At 33.2% G+C, this 18,599-nt stretch overlaps 3 protein-coding genes across 4 annotated transcripts; 1 reads left to right on the forward strand and 2 right to left on the reverse strand.

Annotated features, from left to right (window-relative positions):
• The first annotated feature begins 257 nt into the window (after nucleotides 1-257).
• On the forward strand, nucleotides 258-3,194 carry LOC107949113 (probable protein phosphatase 2C 46). The gene is made up of 5 exons (XM_016883835.2): nucleotides 258-644; nucleotides 1,032-1,471; nucleotides 1,573-1,940; nucleotides 2,455-2,691; nucleotides 2,781-3,194. Exons 2-5 carry the CDS (start codon nucleotides 1,153-1,155, stop codon nucleotides 3,045-3,047), a joined length of 1,191 nt encoding a protein of 396 aa, XP_016739324.2. The 5' UTR covers nucleotides 258-644; nucleotides 1,032-1,152; the 3' UTR covers nucleotides 3,048-3,194.
• A 69-nt stretch (nucleotides 3,195-3,263) lies between these two features.
• On the reverse strand, nucleotides 3,264-5,337 carry LOC107949112 (probable polyamine transporter At1g31830). Its single transcript, XM_016883834.2, has 2 exons — nucleotides 4,855-5,337; nucleotides 3,264-4,762 (listed from the first exon to the last, which is right to left on the reverse strand). Exons 1-2 carry the CDS (start codon nucleotides 4,855-4,857, stop codon nucleotides 3,308-3,310), a joined length of 1,458 nt encoding a protein of 485 aa, XP_016739323.1. The 5' UTR covers nucleotides 4,858-5,337; the 3' UTR covers nucleotides 3,264-3,307.
• Nucleotides 5,338-13,778: 8,441 nt separating this feature from the next.
• LOC107949115 (DDB1- and CUL4-associated factor 8) lies at nucleotides 13,779-18,491 on the reverse strand. Of its 2 annotated transcripts, XM_016883837.2 has the most exons (6): nucleotides 17,960-18,447; nucleotides 17,113-17,364; nucleotides 16,682-16,822; nucleotides 15,625-16,359; nucleotides 14,422-14,546; nucleotides 13,779-14,272 (listed from the first exon to the last, which is right to left on the reverse strand). In XM_016883837.2, exons 1-6 carry the CDS (start codon nucleotides 18,071-18,073, stop codon nucleotides 14,236-14,238), a joined length of 1,404 nt encoding a protein of 467 aa, XP_016739326.1. In that variant the 5' UTR covers nucleotides 18,074-18,447; the 3' UTR covers nucleotides 13,779-14,235. The 2 variants fall into 2 exon arrangements, with proteins under 2 accessions (XP_016739326.1, XP_016739325.1); XM_016883836.2 differs by lacking the exon at nucleotides 14,422-14,546 and having other exon boundaries at nucleotides 17,960-18,491.
• Between the last annotated feature and the right edge of the window lie 108 nt (nucleotides 18,492-18,599).

An 18,599-nucleotide genomic window follows, 5' to 3' on the forward strand; every position in this document is an offset into this window, starting at 1 on the left:
TTAACTGACCCCTACAGAATTAATTCAGTTAACCGACCGATTGGTTGAATTTCGTCAGTTAACCAAATTAATTCTGTTTTCCTCAAAATTTGCGCACCTCTATCTTAAGCACAAAGATTAATTTTTTTTAATAAGGGACCAAAATGTAATTTGACTTAATGTGCAGAGCCTCCATAGTAATTTTACCCTTAAGAAGCTTCTCTCTATCTTTTCTTTTGTCTATTTATTTTGTCCTTTCTCCCTCCCCTTATTACTATAGGGGAGGAATGTGGAGCCCAAAACTGGACCTTTGCTTAGCTGGCTTCAAGCTCTCCATTGTTGGTCTTCCATGGGTCATTGTCTGCTGAAGAATTAGAGGGAGAAAAACAAAGAGAAAAACAGATAGCAAAAAAAAAAGAAAAAAAGAAGAAGAGCAAAACAAAGTGACAAAAGGAAGGGTTTTTATAAGTTGTTGAGTCCCCAAACCATAATCTTTAACATAAACAAAAACACATCCATTTCATTTACCAAATCAAAAACCAAAATCCCAAACTTCTTTTTCCTTCTTCTTTTATACCCTTTGTTTTGATTGATCTATAGATCTACAAATTCTGATTTGAGATGATGGTTCCAGATCCTTCTTTGCAAAATAGTCTAACAAAAAGGTAAGCTTTTTTGTATTTTATGTTCATTAATGTGTGTAAAAAGGGATTATATAGAACTGGGTTTTGTTTAAAGTCTCTCAATGTGAAACATGAGACCTTCTGGATATTCTAATGGCTGACCAAAAAAAAAAGTGAGCTTTGACCAATTCCTTTTAAAAAAAAACCCCTTTGTCTTTTGTTGATTTTTTCAGCTTATGGAGCTGTTAAAGTTATGACTTTTTTCATTTTTAAGCTCAATGTTGGCTTCTTATACATCATTGATTGATCTGCTAGTTATTGCTTATATATATATAGTTATATTCAACTGAATATTTTCCTTTTTGAATTGATGCTTGTAACTGTATTTTACATTTCAGTGTTGTTTTGACCTCTTTGATGTTCTTGTAGTGATCCACTATTGTGTTGAGAAAGCAAATAGGAGGAGTGGGTTGGGGTTTGTCTCGGCTTGGTTGTATTCAGTGATTGTTTAAATGAGATGGTTTGGAGGGTTTTTTGGATGAGATGAGGGATGTTATCAAGGTTGATGAACTTATTGAAGGCCTGTTTTCGGCCGAGATCAGATCGATTCATTCACAAAAATGCAGATACCGGAGGCCATCAAGATGGGCTATTGTGGTACAAAGACACAGGACAGCATGTTAACGGTGAGTTCTCGATGGCGGTGGTTCAAGCCAACAATTTACTTGAAGATCAAAGCCAGCTCGAGTCCGGTTGTTTGAGTACACACGAGTCAGGTCCCTATGGCACTTTCGTTGGCGTATATGACGGTCATGGGGGACCGGAGACTTCACGCTACGTCAACGATCATCTCTTTCAACATCTCAAGCGTAAGACGCCTTGTACTTACTAATTAGGAAAGTAGGCGAAAGGAATTAGTTCGGTTAGCTTGTTAGATGTTTGTTATTCTGATATATTTGTTATGTTTCAGGGTTCACTTATGAGCAACAGTCAATGTCGGTTGATGTAATACGAAAAGCATATCAAGCAACAGAAGAGGGTTTTTCGTCTCTCGTTGCTAGACAATGGCCTATGACACCACAACTCGCGGCTGTTGGATCATGTTGCCTGGTCGGTGTTGTCTGTGGCACGAACCTTTATGTCGCCAACCTTGGTGATTCACGTGCTGTTTTGGGGAGAGCCATAAAGGAAACCGAAGAGCATCTAGCCATTCAGTTGTCAGCCGAGCATAACGCTTGCATAGAATCTGTAAGGCAGGAGCTGCAGTTGTTGCACCCGGATGACTCGCAAATTGTTGTTTTGAAGCACAATGTATGGCGTGTAAAAGGTCTCATACAGGTAAATTTGTCACTATGCAAAAAACTTTGAGAGCTCGAACCAGTTCTTGTCCTAGTTGAGCACTATATAAAAGCATGCTGTTAAAGAAAATAAACCGGGTCTTTAGAATTTTGGACCGGAAATATGATTATATGACTAAATTCCGAAGGCGCTAATAAGCTTTGTGCATGAATACCCTAACGCGCTCGGTTTTATTGCTGTCTTTTGACTCGCATGGTCATAGTGGCTTTGAAAGATGGTCGGAGCCACCCCTTGTTTCGATGATTGATATTTGTACTTCCTATGTTTCCGGACTTCAGATTAGGAATCTATATCTTGGCTTATTACAAAATCCAACAGGACACCTTTGAACTCAATTAAGTGATGACGAGGTTTCCGATGTTTGGTCAAATCTTTCGAGAAGCTAAATATGGGATCTTTATGAATATCGTAAACTGTTGCTGCTGCCATATGGTCATCTGTTGTGTAGAATTTCCTTGCTATGTTTAATCGAAAGAATTGTTGACCATTACAGATTTCCCGATCCATTGGCGATGTATATTTGAAGAAGGCCGAGTTCAACAGGGAGCCATTATATCCCAGGTTTCGACTCCGCGAACCTTTTAAAAAGCCAATATTGAGTGCAGACCCGTCTATATCAGTGCACAGGTTGCTACCACACGATAAATTCGTGATCTTTGCATCCGATGGGCTCTGGGAGCACTTAACCAATCAAGAAGCCGTTGACATAGTTCAAAAGCATTCACGAACCGTAAGTTTAAGCCTTAAATCACGTGCATTCACATATAAAAAGCGTTGCATATGCAATTTAAGTTTCGTTTTCGGACTTTTTTCATGCAGGGAAGTGCAAGGAGGCTCGTAAAAACAGCTCTACAAGAAGCAGCAAAAAAGAGAGAAATGCGATATTCCGACCTGAAGAAGATAGACCGTGGCGTACGTCGGCATTTCCACGATGACATCACAGTAATCGTGCTGTTCCTTGACTCGAACCTCATCAGCAAGGCTAGCTCCGTGAAGGGTCCAAACATATCGGTTAGAGGGGGCGGAATTAACTTCCCTTCTAATACATTAGCTCCTTGTACTACACCGACCGAAACTACTGGATAACAAAACCGAGAGCCTGGAATTTAACTGCAAACTATGTATATCTAGTAGTGAAACATGTTCTTTTTTAACACTTCTGCAATTAGGTATCGAAATTGTAAGTACAACTATCTGGTGCTTGAGCTTTTAATGGCTTTTTTTCTTTTTTTACGAATATATTTGCATCGGATACGTATTTATATGTAATAATCTCTATTATATTTAACTAAAACAGCTTGATGAAACATAAAAGAAAAACATAACATGATGTTTTTTTTATTACATTACTGGTAAGGAGAACAAAGATCATAAAGATCAGGGTTCATGGTGAATTTGAGCCATCTTTTTCTCTCCGAATACCTTAAACATGGCTCAAGAGCAAGTCCTATCATCACTGCCACCATGCTAACCACCATGACTTTAAAAGATGCAATGGCTAAAACCACAAGGATCAACAATGTTGGTGGGATACACATTAAAATCGCCCCAGCTGTCCCGACTGGGATCTTGTACGGTCTCGATTCTGCAGGACGATCTATTCTTAGCTTCACGAACGCTATGAACTCCATGATCATCCCGAAACAATACAAAAAGTTCTCCGCTGCTATAATCTCTTGGAAGCTCAACCAAGACAAGAGTATGACACCGGATGCCGAGAATAAAATCCCGACCAAAGGGGTTCCGTAACGGGACCTTTTAGCAAAAAGTTCAGGAAGCATCCCCCTAGATGCCATTCCCTCGAGCTGGAACGAGTCACTACTCATCTCGGCGAGGAACATTCCCATGTTGGATAAAGCAGCCGCCGCTTGAACCCATGTTAACAACCAAACACCTCCAAGCATTTTAGCGATGTTGGAGAAATACCCGTCGGTCCAAAGCTCGCGGTTGAGTGGAACCGCGCCGGTACCGACCAAAAGCGGGAAAAAGTACCCGAAAACAACTAACAATAGAGCATAAAAAAGACCTTTAGGAAGGGTTTTACTTGGGTTTTCAACTTCACCTGTAAGCGTACTAATGGAGTCCCAATAATTCAAGTTCCAAAAGAGGGTATTTAAATATAAAGTCCAATCTATCTTATCAAGGTCCATAATGAACCAAGTTGCAGGGTTCAATCGAGGAATAGCTATAAACCCCATGAAAGTGAAGGGTAAAAGTGAAAATACCCCAAGAAATATAGCTACCCATCCTACAATAGTTAACCCTCTATAGCTCATATAAGTGAGCACCACCGTTAAAACCAACACCGCTACCGTCCTCGGCAGACCATTTTCCAAGGCGGGGATCGCCGATTTGAGGTAATCAAGGAATAAAACTGGATATAAAGCATTATCAATGACACCACTTAACCATTTCATCCATCCTTGTTGGAAACCCCAATAAGGTCCCAAAGCTGATGAGACCCATACGACGTAGCCGCCGTTCTCCGGGAACATTGTACCTAACTCCGCCGTGATCAACGCCTCCGGGACACTCCATACGAATGGAACTAATAAGAATCCAAGAAGGGCTAAGAGAGGACCAGCTGCTTTAACACTGTCTTCAACACCAAAAGGTCCACCGGAGACTTCATAAAAGATTAAGAAAACAAGGGGTATGACGGAAACCTTTTGATATTTTTCTGACTTTGGGGAAGATGGTCGTTCACCCAATTCGACATAGTCGGCAGCGGCGGCCTCGCCGCTGCTTGGATCCACCATTTCAGCCAGGGTTCGTTTTGATGACAACAAGCTTCTCTGTTTCTGCAAAATCAAAACATTCAAATCTAAAACAAAAAAAAGGTACCTTTATGAAATTAAAAAAGAACCCAAAGCGTAAAAACAATGAAACTAACCATGTACGAAGAAGAAGAGGCTTCAATTGCATTGTAATGTTTTTTTCTTTCTGGGGAAATGATAACTGATAAGAGATTAAGGCAAAGCAACAAGAGGACGTGTCGGCACAAGAGAAAACGTGACAAGAATGACAAAGCTTGTAACGTGTCTTCGTCTCTTTGATCGTGTCTTTATCGATCCGTACGAGAAATAAGAACTGGGTTAATCAGATCTCGATAAAAGGGAGTCTGGGTTTTGAAGGATCTGATCTGATCTGATCCGACAGTTTTTCTGCTGATGTTTAAATAAAAAATCTATATAATATTTGTTTAGAGAACATTCTTCTGTGATAGAATTTTTTGCATGGTGGTTTTGATTATGGATTTCCCCTTAAAATGAGCAAATCACTGTTTAATTTGCCATTTCCGAAAAGATGGGATTTGCTAATGAAGATTAAGAAACGAAATAAACCAATTTTCTTTGGGTTTACATTCATGGATTTAGAATTGAGATTTTAAGTTTTGAATAACGGTTTATAAATTTTTTCTTAAAGAAATTGGGTTTTTTCAGAACCGATGGGTCGATGGGTCGAGTTAGATCGATTTCAAAAATAATTTTTCTTGATTTGATTCTTAAAACGTCAATTTTATTGTTAAAAAAATAATAAAATAATAAAAATATAATTTTAGTTAATATTTTATATAGTTTTATAATTAAATTAAATTTTTAAATATTTTTTATTGTTTATATTGAATTTTGGCTAGACTTGGCTTGAGATGCAAAAATATTTATCCAAGTCCGACCCAAGAAGGGTCAAGCCTATTGGGCCTAGTGGGTTACTCGATCTATAGACAGGTCTAGTTGATTTTATGTAATGTTGCTTGAATCGAATTAAATTGGCCGGTCAAACCTGATAGGTTGAGAATCAATTGAGGTATTGGTCTAGAGAGGGCCTTTAAATCTTTTGATTAGGGAATCGATGCGAATAGGTTGAACCAGACAAAAAACTAACTGAACCAATCGATTGAACATGTTGAACTGAATTTTTATTTTTGAAATTTTAATAAAATTTTTAATCAGGCCGACAAATCGGCGAGCTCATTGGTTCGACCACTGGTATAATTTAAAAAATATTAGTTTTAGATGGGATCAATCTGAATTAATGCAGGTTTAATGAAACTTTGGTTGAGTGGTAAATTTTACAGTTTAATAATCCAATTATTGCGGGTTTAAACCCCATTATATGTATATTTTTATTAAAATGATAAGACTAAAACACTCTCAAATGATATAACTTATTTTAATTATTGAAGGGTATTTCGGTAATTTTTCTAACCAAGCCGGTTACTCGATTGAGGGTGACATTGTAGCATCCTCAAAAACCCCCAGAGTCGGGAATAGTACTAACATGAGATGACACATGTATTAAGGAAACTTTTATTTTCTTTCATTTAGTCATTTTCCACTATTTTAAACCAAATCAAGCTTGAAACCTTCAAATTTTCATAGAGAATGAAAAAAAAATTAAAAAAAAAAGAAAATTAAAAGAACATAAAAGCAAAAAAATTAAATTGTTCAAAATGAAAAAAATATAGAGATCAATTTTAAAATTTAACTTAAAATTTTCGTTTGAAATTATAATTTAACGTATCACGTCAGCTTATCGTTATACCGTTGACGGGAATTAACACGATAACGTAAGTAACTAAAACGTAACATTTCAAACATAAGTGATTGAAACATATCCTGAGACAAATAAAAGTGACTATTTTGATAATTTATCCTATTTTTAAACAATAAAATGAGTCAAACTAAACTAACTTAAAATAAAAAAACATAAATTCAAACTCGACCCAAAATAAACCAATCGATCATATCAAATAGAACTAGTAACATGAAATTATACATATGAGACAAATTTACTTCAATATTTATGGGTTGCTTCCTTTGAATAAGGAAGAATAAAACATTTTAAAATATAATTTTGATATTGATATTAAACAATGGCCACCTTGAAAATCCATTTCTAAGGAGTGGAGTATGTTTCTAGCAAATTTTGAAGATAACCCCTTTTCCATGAATTGATAAAACATAAATGTGGACCCTAATAGTCTACTACCTCCATTGGAATGTTTAAGCTTTGTTGAGTAGAATTCAAAAAAAAAAAAATCAATTAGACAAAGATTGAATTACCTATAAGTTTGAGTTCAAGTCTTATTTATTTAGATTTATTTTTATTTAGATTTAGATATATTTTGTTTATCAATCTGATCGCGTATTGTAATTTTGATTATGATTGTAACTATTTGAATGTATTGATTGTGATTGTATTTTATCATTATATTTGGGGTTCAGGTCATGATTTGATCTCTAAATTATACATATTTTCTCACTTTGGTATTTAAATATTTCTTATCCCACTTTGACACTTGAATTATCATTTTTATCTTAGTTTACTCGGAAAAAAAAATCATCTAGGCTTTCTTCTTTTGAAAGGAATAGTGCTGAATTTGCTTACTTTTAAAATATATTAGTTAATAAGTTTAGAATTTATTTATTTTTTGAATAATTTTGTTATAGGTTCTGATCATATCTGCTCTTTTTGACATAATGCTTAGAATTACCCATAATCCTTCCTCAACTCATAAATAAGAGGATAATGTGCTATAATGCACTTGAATTCATGTCCTCCTACATTGGCAATAATACTCATACCAATCGAGATAAGATTTAATCAATTAAAAAACTTTTAAAACCCTAAACTTGTTTCGAAATCAACACCTATTTTAAAAATAATTTCTTTGAGAGATTTCCTAAAGTTATTTATTATACAGGGTTTGATAAGAAGAATCCAGTATTTATCATTGGTGAAAATTTTGGTAGGACAAAACATTGGTACATTGTTTGTATATATTTTAATTTTGATTAAAATATACCATAAGTTTTCGTACTCTTCATAAATTTAATTTTTTTTTATTTTTATTTATAAGAATTTAGTTTCTCTACTTTTTATATTTCAAAATTTAAGCTCAATTGTTAACTTTTTTTAAAGTTATTTTATTAAATTTAGGTTCATTACGACGTTTTTTTTAGTTACATTGTTACGAAATGAGTATTAACTATTGGACTTGAATTTTAAAATAGAAAAAAATAAAAGGAATAAATTCTTAAAAATAAAAAAATATAGAAACTAAATTTTAAATTTGTGAAGAGTACGAAAACCTATGATATATATATATATATTAATTTTTTTATTATATTTCAAATGAGATAGTATCACCTTTAAAAATTTTGCTTGGGAATAGTTTAAAGTGTTGTTGTATTTTTATATAAAATCAGTAAAAACTCAATTAAAATAAGTGTGAAATTTGAACTTATCCCATAGTGAATTTTAAACATTTAATTTTACTATTTTAATTTCTTAAAAAAATATTTATCATTCAAAAAAAATCTTTTAATAAATATATTTATTATATAATTTTTATTTTAATTACACTATGAGTGTCTTTTTAATTTTGAGGAAATGACTAAAAAATCATAATTTTTACAAAATAAATTATATTTTTTGAAGGTGGTTTTTTGTCTTTTATATTTTTATATAACACCAAGAAAAGGAGCCCACACATGAGATTTCTACATAAGAAACTATTGTTTTTAAATATTAAATATTAACATTTTAATCAAAGTTTTATTTTGATTTTACATAAAATTTTAATAAATATACTTCTACATTTTTTTAAACCTATATATATCATTAATATGCTATTATTAGACTTGATCATAGTACTAAACTAAAATTTTAGACTTGGGTTGGGTCCAAAAAATGAGTCTAAAATTTTGCTCAACTTCGGCCTAGATTAAAAATGTTAAACCAAACCCGACCTGCCCGTATTAATTCTTTTATATTAAAAAATATAATAAATCAAATACACTAAAAATATTAAAAAAAATCTTTATACTTAAATAACACTAATATAAGTACAACTTAAGAAGCAAATGTTTCTAAAATAGTAACAAAATTAACAATATTACAAGAGTTATACAATTCAAACAATAACAACAAAACAACAGCAAAACAATAGGAAATAAAAGTTTAGGCTTATTTGGGTCGGGTCAGGCCAGGCTTGGGCAAAAAAAATCCTACCCGAAGCCTAGCCCATTTAGAAAACAAACCTTACTCTTTTTTTTTTGTCTAAACCAATTTTTCGTACCTATATTTTTTCCCAAACTTTCTCACTTTTTGAACAAATCTTCAAACTTGGATAGATGACCCGACCCATGATCAAGTCTAGTCATGATCTACCTATTAGTGATTGATAGCTAAATAAGGTTTTGTCTACGGGCGATTTGGATGGGCAGTAAGGTGCAGTGCGGTGCATTTAAATTACTTTTTGTCTCTTACCATCACCGCTATTTTTACACTAAGAACAAATAAACACACCGTCTATTAAAACCCACCTAAATCTCATTTAAGCTAACCTAAATGGGAGAAACTTATTGGTTGGGTCTTGGCCCTATGATTAAATGCTACAATCCCAAATTTAATCCATGCTAAATATTAGTAATTCAACTTAATCTCTTCTAATTTCTTTGTTAAATGAAAAAAAAAAATACGATTTTAATTCCTCTTTGCTTGCTTTCCAAGGCTGTTTTTTTTTTCATTCACGAATTTAAATTTAAAAATTTTAAAAAATCGAATTTCTTATTATCCAGTAAATATATAATTAAAAAAAAATCAAAACAGTTGAAGCTAAACTCAGTCAACCAAAACATGAATTATCCATATATATTTTTTCCATTTAAATATCCTTCAGTTGATAAACAGTTGAGATCTACATATTTTAATTTATTTAAATTTTAAAATTTAAAATTAAAAAATAAAATAAAATAGAATCTTATTTAGTTACTGCCATTTTCAGTGACTGTGTTCTTAAAAAACCAAACATCTCTTTGATTTTTCCCCACTGGCAGTTACAATTATAAATCCTTTGTTAGTCAATTGTCTAAAAAATGTTCTTAACCTATTGGTACGTTTGATAAACGCTTCAATCTGGAGCGTGGGAATTACCCTTCATTCTTCCTCCTATTTTCCTTAAAATTTCAGTTCTCATTTTCTTTCGCCATTTTCCATTCCCAGAAAATTCAGAAAAAGGAATTTTTTTTCTTCTTCCATTCATGGATACTGAAAATCCCATTATTGAAAACACCACAACAAATCATATAATCAAAGGAGCCAATCAAAATCTTGATCATGATCACCATCCTTCGATAAACTCGAGGTCATCAGCTTTTTTGTTTCACAACGGTTTAAGTTCATCTCAGTCTTCTGAAGTAGAGATGATGACTTCTTACACGAGCTTGAAAGAGTTGTTGCCTGCATCGTCTCCGACGATCATTTCTCCGACGACGTCGACAATACATAATTCGAGTTGGAATGAAATTCCCATCAAGAATCCACTCGTTAAGCAAGCCGCGTTGGCTTATTTGCAGCCTATGGAGAGTTTGCCGCCACCCGGAGAAAAGGGTTTTTTCGAGAGGATTAAGGAAAACTGTAGCAGTGAATGTGGGTGCGTTTCGTGGATGTTCGATGTTATTTTGAAAAACGCAAAGAAAGTGTTTTGGCCAATAAGGGAAGTCTCCGCCACTGGTGCCGATTACGTTGATGATAATTATTACGAGGATAAAGAGAAAGTTGACTGAAATAGTAAGTTTAGATTTTCAGCTATGGACAGTGGTTTAATTTGTAAATACAGAATTTTTTTTTGTTACAACTTTTCAACAGTTACAACTTGATTTCGGGAGAATTATTTTGTTATTTTGTTGTAAAGTTGATACATTTTGCGGTTTTTTTATAAAAAAAAAACATTGCATTTTGTCATTTTCTTGAGAAAATGTGGTAGTTTGGTCATACTTTATTGTTTGGTCAATTAGTAATATTTTTGTGGTTAAAGTTTGATTATAAATTTGGCTATTTATTTGGAGACAAATGTATTTTGATCACATATTTGATATATATCAACATCATAATAATGAGTGATATTTGGATAATATTTTCTTTTCTTTTCTTTCGAGTAGCTTTACATATTTTGTTTGTCAACAATTTTGTTTTGGTTGGTGAAAAGTGGAAATTTGCTTTTAGTTTTTGTATTTTTTTATTATATTAATCTAAATATTGGTCTAGATTGGATTGATGGTAATTAGTTCTATATTAGTTCATAAAAGGGTTAGATTGATTTTGGTACCAACAGTATCATATTTGGATTGCAAATCATAATTGGTTGAAATAATTTATTTATGTTCGTTTGTTTATTTTTACTTATTCTTTAAAATTATGTATATTATATCCGTTTATTTAATATTCATGAGCATATTCGTTACTTAAATTGTGTATTGGGATTAAGGGAATGTGTTGTGAATATTGGGTACATTTTGTGCCATTCACATTGTTTTAACTAATGAAAAGAAATTTGACTAAAATAATAATTTTAAGTTTTGTAGTGGTTCAATTTTTAAATATGGAAACTGATTTGAATCCGAGTAAACCTAGAATGATTTTACATCATAATTTTTTATACAATAAAAATTTTTAATTCGATATAATAGAAATTTCATATCTTCTCGAATATAAATATGAAATAGAAAGAAATATGTTTGGATCACATATCTAAAAAATGTCAGTGTCACAATAATTGAAGATATTTAGCCTTTGATTGGATGTTTTATTACCATAAATTTTGTGACGGTTTTTTTTCTATTTTGGAAACTTCGAGGAGCTTATATTTGTCTGTCAAACAACATTTGTGTCGTCAATACTCCTTTTGTCTGTTTTCTTTATGGTCGGTGGAAAATGCTACTTTTTGTTAATTTCAAAGTTGATAAAACTAAAATAGAAGGTGAGATGTGAATTAATTAGTATTGTCAATACAAGATAACATGAGTTTAAATATATTTTTTTCTTATTTTAAAATTGAGGAACTAAAAATAATTTTAAATATTGTATCAAAAAAGAAATAGAATGTGAGATTGATCAACTCGTTATTAAGTCTGAATTAGTAAAATGGCGGAATCTATAAAAATAATTTAACAGGCCGTGGAAGAAATTCCAGGTGGTCCCTATGAGAATTTAGAAATTTGATGCTTTGATCAAGAAAGGGATTCAAAATAGAATGATTTTGATTATCGATTCATTAGTAAAAAGCCTTCTCCCATATTTGAATTACCGGGACAAAAATTTTATGTGAGAATGAAAACCCCAAAGGGAGAATTAAAAATTTTTCTGATAGAGGATCAAAGCGATTTTCCTTAGAGATGGAAAATTCACTTACTAAGTTTTATCAATTTGCAAATTCTTCCTCAATTAGTTAAAGGAATGAAATTGGCTGATATTATGACTATACTAAGTAGCATAGATATCATTATGGAAGAAGTAGATTGCTGAAATCTTTAAAAGAGGTCTATAGAATCGTATGGATGTCGGTACCTATTTTGACTCTTGTATTGAGAATCACAGTAAGTGTACTACTAATTATATGGTTAGAAAGAGAAATATATGTAGAATTACAACAACGTATTGGGCCTGAATCCGCCAGTCCTTTGGGCATTCTTCAAACGCTAACAGATGAAAAAAAAACTGCTTTTCCAAGAAAATATTCAAATTTGAAGTAGAACTGAGCTGAGATCGGATCTATTACTGTTTTTAGCTCAAATTACTTAAACCACCAGCTTAATTCTAACTCAAACACAAAAAGTTTTAAAAATGAGAAAAAACTAACCTAAATCTGGGTACTGAGGGTCTAAAGCAGCAAAATTAAAACAACTAAAGAAGGCTATAGTTAACTTTGTTAATGTTCTAAATTTTTAATTGAAGTTGAAATGTATAATTAAAGTTCATGTCCTTACTGTTATTTATTTATATTTATAAAAAAATTACTTTTTATTATTGGACCAATCAATAGATCTGATTGAACCAATAATTTAAGTGATTTGATCTCTTACTTTGGTATTTAATACGTGCTAAAAAATGTAGATGTATATATCAATACATTGAATAATCTCCCTATCATTCATATATATATACACACTCATATATGATATTCATACCATTTTCTGGCCGATTTTGATAAAAATGTTGATTTAAAAAACTATATAAAGTTTTAAACTGATTTCTAGGATATTTAAGTACATAGGTCAATTTTGAAAAAAAAATAAAAAAAGATATCTTGCAAGAAGCCGTTGAAAACGCGTCCCATTTAAGGACATAGGTCAATTTTGAAAAAAAAAAAAAAACGTGTCTTGCAAGAAGCTGTTGAAAACGCGTCCTGTAAGACACATCCTACAAGGCGTGCTTTCTAACCTTTTGACACATCAACTCCTTTGGTTAGATGGTTAAATGTTAGTGATTTTATCTTTGAGTCCTAGATTCGATTCTTCAATTTTAGTATATTTGACATAAATGGAGAAAATATATAATACCAAAATTTACCATACTCACAATATAAATAGAGAAATTAAATATTTAACATAATGATAAATATCATTTTTATCAAAAATCTATTTTTTTTATATAATTGGCAATAATCATTTGATTTTATAAATAAAAGAGTTATCAATTAAAAACATGAATCAAAAAGAAAAAGCTTGAATCAAGCTGAAATAAAAAAATAAAAATGTACATAGAAGAGGAATTGAAGCTAAAATAAAATCACTATTAATTGACCATCTAACCACAAGAGCTAATGTGTTTAAAATAGTAATTAAAAATAAAAGTAAAGCTTGAAACAAATCGAACCCAAGACTCAAAGATAAAACCATCAACATTTAACTATTTGACCAAAGGAGATGATGCATCAAAAAGTCAGAAAGCACGCCCTGTAGGACACGTTTTCACTTCTCTTTCCAAAATCGATCTATTTTCCTAAATATCCCAGAAATTGGCCCAAAACCCTAATTTTTTTAAACATTTTTATTAAATTCGGCCACCATTGTCTATCATTTTCAAGGACAAAGTGAGTGTTCTCCCAAATCCATGGAAGGCATTTACATAAGCCATAATGATTTTGTTCCATGAAAAAACATCTTAAAGAACAAAAGAGAGAAACTTCAATATAAAGAGTGGGTATAAAAATTTGTGAAACCCCACTTGTTTAAAGCCCCTATGTTTATGTACAATTACTAAGCATGGTTACTTGCCATAGCATGAATGCATACGATCATTTAACTAAACAAGTCTTCAGGACCAGAGGCATTACCTCCATCAGAAGAAGCATCACTATTGGCATTGAATGTCAATATAAGTTCTAGAAGTTCTCGGCTTGCTGCTGACGAGTTTTCTCCGTTCCGTTCCGGGCTAGCCTCTCGCCTTTGCCGCGAAAATAAGTGCAACATCAGGTCTTGAGGCGTGGTTAATCGGTACATCCAGCCCCTAGGTTTCGGTTTGAACTGGAAACAAGAAATGCAAAGTTATAATCGTAGCAATCGTTAACATTGTCATCGCTATAATCATTATCATTATCGGTGTCATCTTCCTCATTATCGTTGTTCTCATAGTCATCATCATCAATATCAAAAGGTTTTATAATGATCATTACCTTTGTTGAATGCAGCAACAGACAAGAAACGAGAAGAGAGCATGTTTCAAAGCCATTTGCATAGACATAGTAATGGCTGAGAGATCAGCTCCTTTGCTTGTCATAGATCTTTTGAATGGATATTGCTAGCCAATCCATGTACGTTACATGATTCAGAACAATAAGCACCATTGGCATTGAATTCAAACATTTATAGTGATGGAAGGCAAGCTACCATGCCAACTACAAATGCATGTCAGATTGGGATAAAGCAAACGCTGAACTTGTCAACTTTTTCCAACTTAATCCCTGAATTTTTTAATCCAAATTAATGTTGGAGCTTGACAAATTTTCCCGATTTTGGTCAATGTGATGACGTGACACTTTGATATTGTTTCACATCACCACATGTGCCAAAATTGGAAAAAGCTGCACAATTTAAGGACTAAATGTTGCCTTATCTCTGTCAAATTCCGTACAATAGTTTATCTCAAGGAGAAACTAAACAAGAAAACCCTACTGAAAACCATTGACCTTAATTTACCATGTCACGACTCTGATTCCCGAACCCTCTAACCTCCTCAAAATAGATATTTTACGAACAGAGATACCAAAACCATGTCGTAAAAGGTACTTTCTATATCTAAAACCAAATCATAAATACTTTCTGTATAAGAGGTGAGAGAAGCAATAAGAACAAGGAAGTGGGGTGTTTCTACCATTTTACCCTAGAGTTAAGCAGCGGTAAAAGTACTATAAAGGCCTTTGTACTAGGAGCCAGATTACATTTTGCCCCATCTACTTAAAAAATGGTCAAATTAGTTCTTATACATTAGATCAAAGAGTAAATTCGTTCTTTTGTTAAAAATTTCATCCATTTCTACTGTTAAAAATAAATCCCTATAGATCAACATGAGATACATGTGGTATGCCACATGTCACCGTGTAGTTATTTTTGTCAGCCATACCAGTTTTTAATAATAGAAATTGATAAAAATTTTAATAGAAAGGACTGGTATGCCTATTTTTTGAGTAGAGGGGCCAAAATGCAATTTCACACCTAGTACAAGGGCCTCCATAGTACTTTTACCGTCAAGCAGCATGTTTATGAAGCAAAATGCATTTGATGTCTTAAGCTACCTTATTTATGATCCAAAAAAATCATACAAAGTTATTTTCTTCAATTTTTTGTTAATGTAAGAGATTAGAAGGACAAAGGCAAACCTGTTCAACATTTGCCGGAAGAGTAGGTTTATCGATAGCTTTTGGAGTCCATATCTTGATATCAGACTCTATTCCACTGCTAGCAAGAACCGTGGTATGAGGATGAGACTCGATACAGTTTACCACATCCTTATCTGCTTCCATAACACGAATGAGCTCTCCACCTTTCTTCTTCCAAATAAAAATACGGCCACAGTCGGATCCACTAACCACATAATCAGCTTTAGGTCCAAAGAAATTCACACCTTTCACCGTCTCGCAATTTCTATGTCCCTTATAAACTTGAGGAATAGCTTTTTCATTAGCATCCGTAGCTGAGTGATCGAGACCGATATCACTTGCTTTGTTACATGCAGATAATGGAGATGACGGGATTGGATTAGGCCCCAGTCCCATATCCCTTGTGAAGAGATAAATGAACTCATCATTGTAGGAGACAAGAAGCTCACTCTGATCAGAAAAGGCCAAGCCTGTTATTCCAACTTGGTCATCACCAATCAAATGAGCGGGGCAAAAATAATCTGTAGGTTGACCAAAATCAGTTGAGCCATCCCATTTATACTTGCGAATATCGTAAAGGCGAGTATATTCATCTGATCCTGCAACTGCAAAGAGATTTGGGTTCCTTGGATCAATAGTGATAGCATTGAGATGGATAAATGGCATGTAAGCCCTGCTATCATCGATTGGGCAGCATGTGAAAAGTTCAGTAGATGCTGCAGTTCTAAGATCAATCTGAAATGCAAGTGAAAGTGTTGTATATGTCAATGACCAGATTATTATAGGAAAAGTTATCATACAACATGAAAGAAAACAATAATATGAGAATACCGCGTTGAGATATAACATAAGATGACAAGGAAATAACCAATTGCAGACAACCTCGTATCAAAATCGAACTCCTCAAAAGGTTGTCTGACTCAGTGACTGGTGACTTAATAAAAGTTTTCTCTACTCAACTGTTTCTGCTTCTTCAATCCCGAAATATTTTCGTAAATTATTCAACAAAAAGAATTTAAAAGAAATAATGATGACTTTGCAGTTAAACACAACCTACATGCTGCACTAATCCATCTTCACCACAAGTGTAAAATATATAAGGGCTCCCTGGTTCAATGGCCAATTTATGAGCTCGTCCCTGATGTTTGGCCAGCAGTTTAGTTTCAGCACCACGTTCCAAAATTTGAGCATGTCGAACCTACGATTAAGAAACAGTTCTCAAATAGGATTACAAAATTTGAGCATATCAAACCTAAGTCCATATTGTGTAATAAGAACTTGAATGGAACTACTTTAACATATAGACCCCAGAAAATTTTGTTTGAGTCGATTATCAGAATTGCGTATATTCTTATGATACACTAAAACCATCAACATTTGTACTAAGTGGACTAAATTCATGTAGAAAATTTATCGCTAAACCATTGAAATTTTCTAATTTGGCCCTCAAAAATTAAGAAAATTGGCATGCCTGAATAAGAAATTCACCTGGCCATCAGCAGCACAGGTAACCAAGCTGCGATCATCAGAGTAAGGCATGATTTTTGCTTGGAAAACATTGTTGACATGGCCTGACTGGAAAGCAAGCTTAGCATTCCCAGTTTCCCAATCCCATAGTATAACCCTCTTATCATCAGAGCCAGAAACTAAAATGTTACCATCAGCATTAAAGCTCACAGTGTTCACACAACCTCGGTGCTTTTCGAGTTTCTTGTAAATCTCGAGTCGGAGCACAAGATCCTAGCAACATAAAAACAAAACTAACCAATCAAAAACTTAATCCAATATAGAAATATTGCTAGTTCATATCTCCACCTTCAAGACATTTGCCCTCTGGGGTCTCTCGAACTCACTCAGGGAGAAATCTATGAAATGTCGTCCGCTGAAAACCACCAAACACTCAACAGCTCCGGCCAACAACACTTCACAAACTTCTCCCCGAGCAAATCCGACCTTGTCTCCACAGAACTAATATTATAACCACAATAGCAATAACAAAACAATGAAATAGTCACATCCACTAATTCATTCATTCAAAGCTATTGTTAATTAACAACAAATTTTCTGATATAATCTCTATCAAATAATACATTTTTATCATTACCCATCATTTATCTTAAAAATCCCAGATCAAAGGAACTTAAATAAAAAATAAAAAAACCTAAAATCTACACACCATCAATCAATTAAATCACAAAAAAAAAAGTACTAAAGCCAGTACCGATTTCAGTAATAAAAATGATCAATCTAACAAACTCACACACATTGGGAAGAACAAGAGAGAGAAGATAGGGATAAGGTTATCCATAAGATAAGAAATAAATAAATTTTAGACCTCAGAAGCGGCAAGCCGGTGGGCGAAATTCCTAGTGGAGAGTTCCCCAACTTCCCGTTGCCAAACATCAACCACCGCCTTGTCCACACTCGTTCTCGCCCTTTTGTTCTTCATTATAAAATTGAATTAAATTGAAAAAAGAAATTGTGTCTGATTCAATCGAAATTTGATTTGCAAATTGGAAACCCAGACAAGTTTTTAATTTCTAAAAAAAATTTTGGTGATGAAAATGTGGAAATAGTGAAATACTTTTAAAAGGCGTCATCTCTGCCCTTTTTATATGAGTTTTCGTTAATGTACAGTGTACAGGATTGCATTGCACGTACGCCAAATGGTAAGCAAAACGGAAGCGTTTCACGTTGTGAAGGGTTGTTCGATTATAACTCCGACGCGTTGCCATTATCAAAGAAGGTCAAAGTTTTTGCTACAAAGAGGCATTCAAGGTTTACATCAGCATAAACCCTGATTATCATGAGCCATCTTTCTCCCCCCCCCCCCTTTTTTTTTCTTCATATTTTTCTTTTAATAAAGCAAATTGTGATAACTTTATTTCAACAATTTTAAGTAAGAATTTTCTTACATCAACTTCTTGTTGGAATTAAATTTATATTTTTGACAATTTTAATCTTATTTTATTTTT

This window comes from Gossypium hirsutum, chromosome A04 (assembly GCF_007990345.1).
Source record: "Gossypium hirsutum isolate 1008001.06 chromosome A04, Gossypium_hirsutum_v2.1, whole genome shotgun sequence".
Classification (NCBI taxonomy): domain Eukaryota; kingdom Viridiplantae; phylum Streptophyta; class Magnoliopsida; order Malvales; family Malvaceae; genus Gossypium; species Gossypium hirsutum.

Bases quoted from the DNA above. Each gene is read 5' to 3' on its own strand.
- LOC107949113 (XM_016883835.2), top strand. From the start codon at position 1,153: ATGTTATCAAGGTTGATGAACTTATTGAAGGCCTGTTTTCGGCCGAGA. The intron at 1,472-1,572 runs GTAAGACGCCTT...GTTATGTTTCAG, and splicing joins TCTCTTTCAACATCTCAAGC to GGTTCACTTATGAGCAACAG. The intron at 1,941-2,454 runs GTAAATTTGTCA...TGACCATTACAG, and splicing joins GTGTAAAAGGTCTCATACAG to ATTTCCCGATCCATTGGCGA.
- LOC107949115 (XM_016883836.2), bottom strand. From the start codon at position 18,073: ATGAAGAACAAAAGGGCGAGAACGAGTGTGGACAAGGCGGTGGTTGAT. The intron at 17,365-17,959 runs GTCTAAAATTTA...TTATGTTGCTAG, and splicing joins ACCGGCTTGCCGCTTCTGAG to GATCTTGTGCTCCGACTCGA. The intron at 16,823-17,112 runs GTGAATTTCTTA...TCTTAATCGTAG, and splicing joins CCTGTGCTGCTGATGGCCAG to GTTCGACATGCTCAAATTTT.